The 1623-nt window shown below is 39.3% G+C and overlaps 1 protein-coding gene across 1 annotated transcript in view; it reads right to left on the reverse strand.

The window, feature by feature from the left end:
• Window positions 1-1623, reverse strand: part of frzb (frizzled related protein) — a 10585-nt gene that overhangs the window by 2923 nt on the left and 6039 nt on the right. Inside the window, exons 3-5 of the mRNA XM_025063704.1 lie at window positions 978-1013; window positions 811-870; window positions 172-340 (exon numbers count right to left, since the gene is read on the reverse strand). Of these exons, the coding sequence (XP_024919472.1) occupies window positions 172-340; window positions 811-870; window positions 978-1013 (265 nt within the window). The remainder of the gene's footprint in view (window positions 1-171; window positions 341-810; window positions 871-977; window positions 1014-1623) is intronic.

Genomic DNA, 1623 nt, shown 5'->3' on the forward strand with positions numbered 1-1623 from the left:
TATTTATTATTATTTTTAATATATTTTTTATTTATTTTTTATTTTTAAATTTATTTATTTTTAAATGTACTTTATTTTTTTATTGATTTTATTTTGATTTGATTTAGCCTAGATGTTGTAGTTGTAGCCTTTGTTTCTATTTAATAGCCTTTAATATCTGTATATTTCTACAAACAGACAAAAACTAAAGTGACACAAATTAACCTCAACCCAATCACTTTATGTGCCATCTGTACTGTAAATATGTGACATTCACCCCCCCCACGTGACTCACCATAGTTGTAGTTGTTCCTCAGGTAAGTTTTCATAACCATCCTGACGGTTTTACACTGACAGCGATCTAAACACAAACACAGAGTTAGTGCTGCGTTCAGGAAGCCCCCGATGAAAATAATCACCACAACCAACCATTGAATAGACCGAGGGTTTAAAGTAACGATGGCTTGACCTAATGCTGGGTATCGGTATCGGTCCGAAAATAGGACAAAATGTCCAGGATTGGATATCGAAAAACTGTAGCCAGTGCGATCAGAAAACCAGAGCCCAAATGCTTAACTTAATTCTGTGCGACATGCCAATGTAAACAAGTTGCAGTTGCAGAAAAAAAAGTTGTAGTGAGCCATCCCTGGTTTAAAGACATCTTCTAAATCCAGAAACTTGCAGTAACGTGAGTCTGTTCTCTCTTCTCAAACAGCAGGACGACAAACCGGACAGGATTCGGGGATTTTGTATTGACATATTCTAACAAAGGGTTACAGTCAAATGTAGACTGCTGCGAAGACAAACAGATCAGGCTGGACACACATTCACCTCCATTTGGTCCTCTGCAGTGGAGGTTACTGGAGTCCATTGGAAAGTCTGGACTGGATTCTGTGAAAAAAAAAAAAAAAAATCAAAACACAGGACATGACATTAGGCCTAAATATGGACCGAGAACCAGAGACTGGTTAAATTTACAATTAAAGCTAAGCCCCCACCTGGGTTACAACGGGCTGGATCCTGGTTGTGCGGATCTATAGAAACGTAGAACAAAGAAAAGTTGTTTTTTTTAAAGGTAGCATTAGTTAATCCGGATCAAAGAAAACTCCAAAGTCATAGATTTTAAAACATGTAGAATTATATTTGATGTCATTTTCTTAACTTGGATTTTATTAATACTTGTTTTAATCATTTTTCATAAGCAACAATCTAAATGTCTTTCCTATGTAAAAACTCATTTTGACACTGACCTGGAGATCAATACCATACCAGGTTCTAAATGCACAGATTCAGGGAACGGAGCGCACGTAGACGACTGAGACAAAGAGTGGCTGCTTCAGATTTATGTTCCACAGTGGGACAGACGTCTAAAAGCAACATTCAGCCTCAAGTCCTGCTGGAATGACTTCAACCGCCCTGCCCTGCCTAATTCTCCGCAGGTCAACAAATCACACTGAGGGAAAATCCCAAAAGGCCCACTGGGCTGAGCCAAGCCAGAGCAGCTCAGAGACACGGCCGTGGGCGTAATTCAGCGATGTGATGAGTTTTATTTTATTTTACAGGGACCAACAAGTGCTGGAACACTGGACAGTGAGAGGTTTATGGACTGTAGAAGGAGTGGGCTGCTGCTATCAAGGAGCTCTT

Source organism: Cynoglossus semilaevis, chromosome 16, assembly GCF_000523025.1.
Source record: "Cynoglossus semilaevis isolate Cse_v1.0 chromosome 16, Cse_v1.0, whole genome shotgun sequence".
Classification (NCBI taxonomy): domain Eukaryota; kingdom Metazoa; phylum Chordata; class Actinopteri; order Pleuronectiformes; family Cynoglossidae; genus Cynoglossus; species Cynoglossus semilaevis.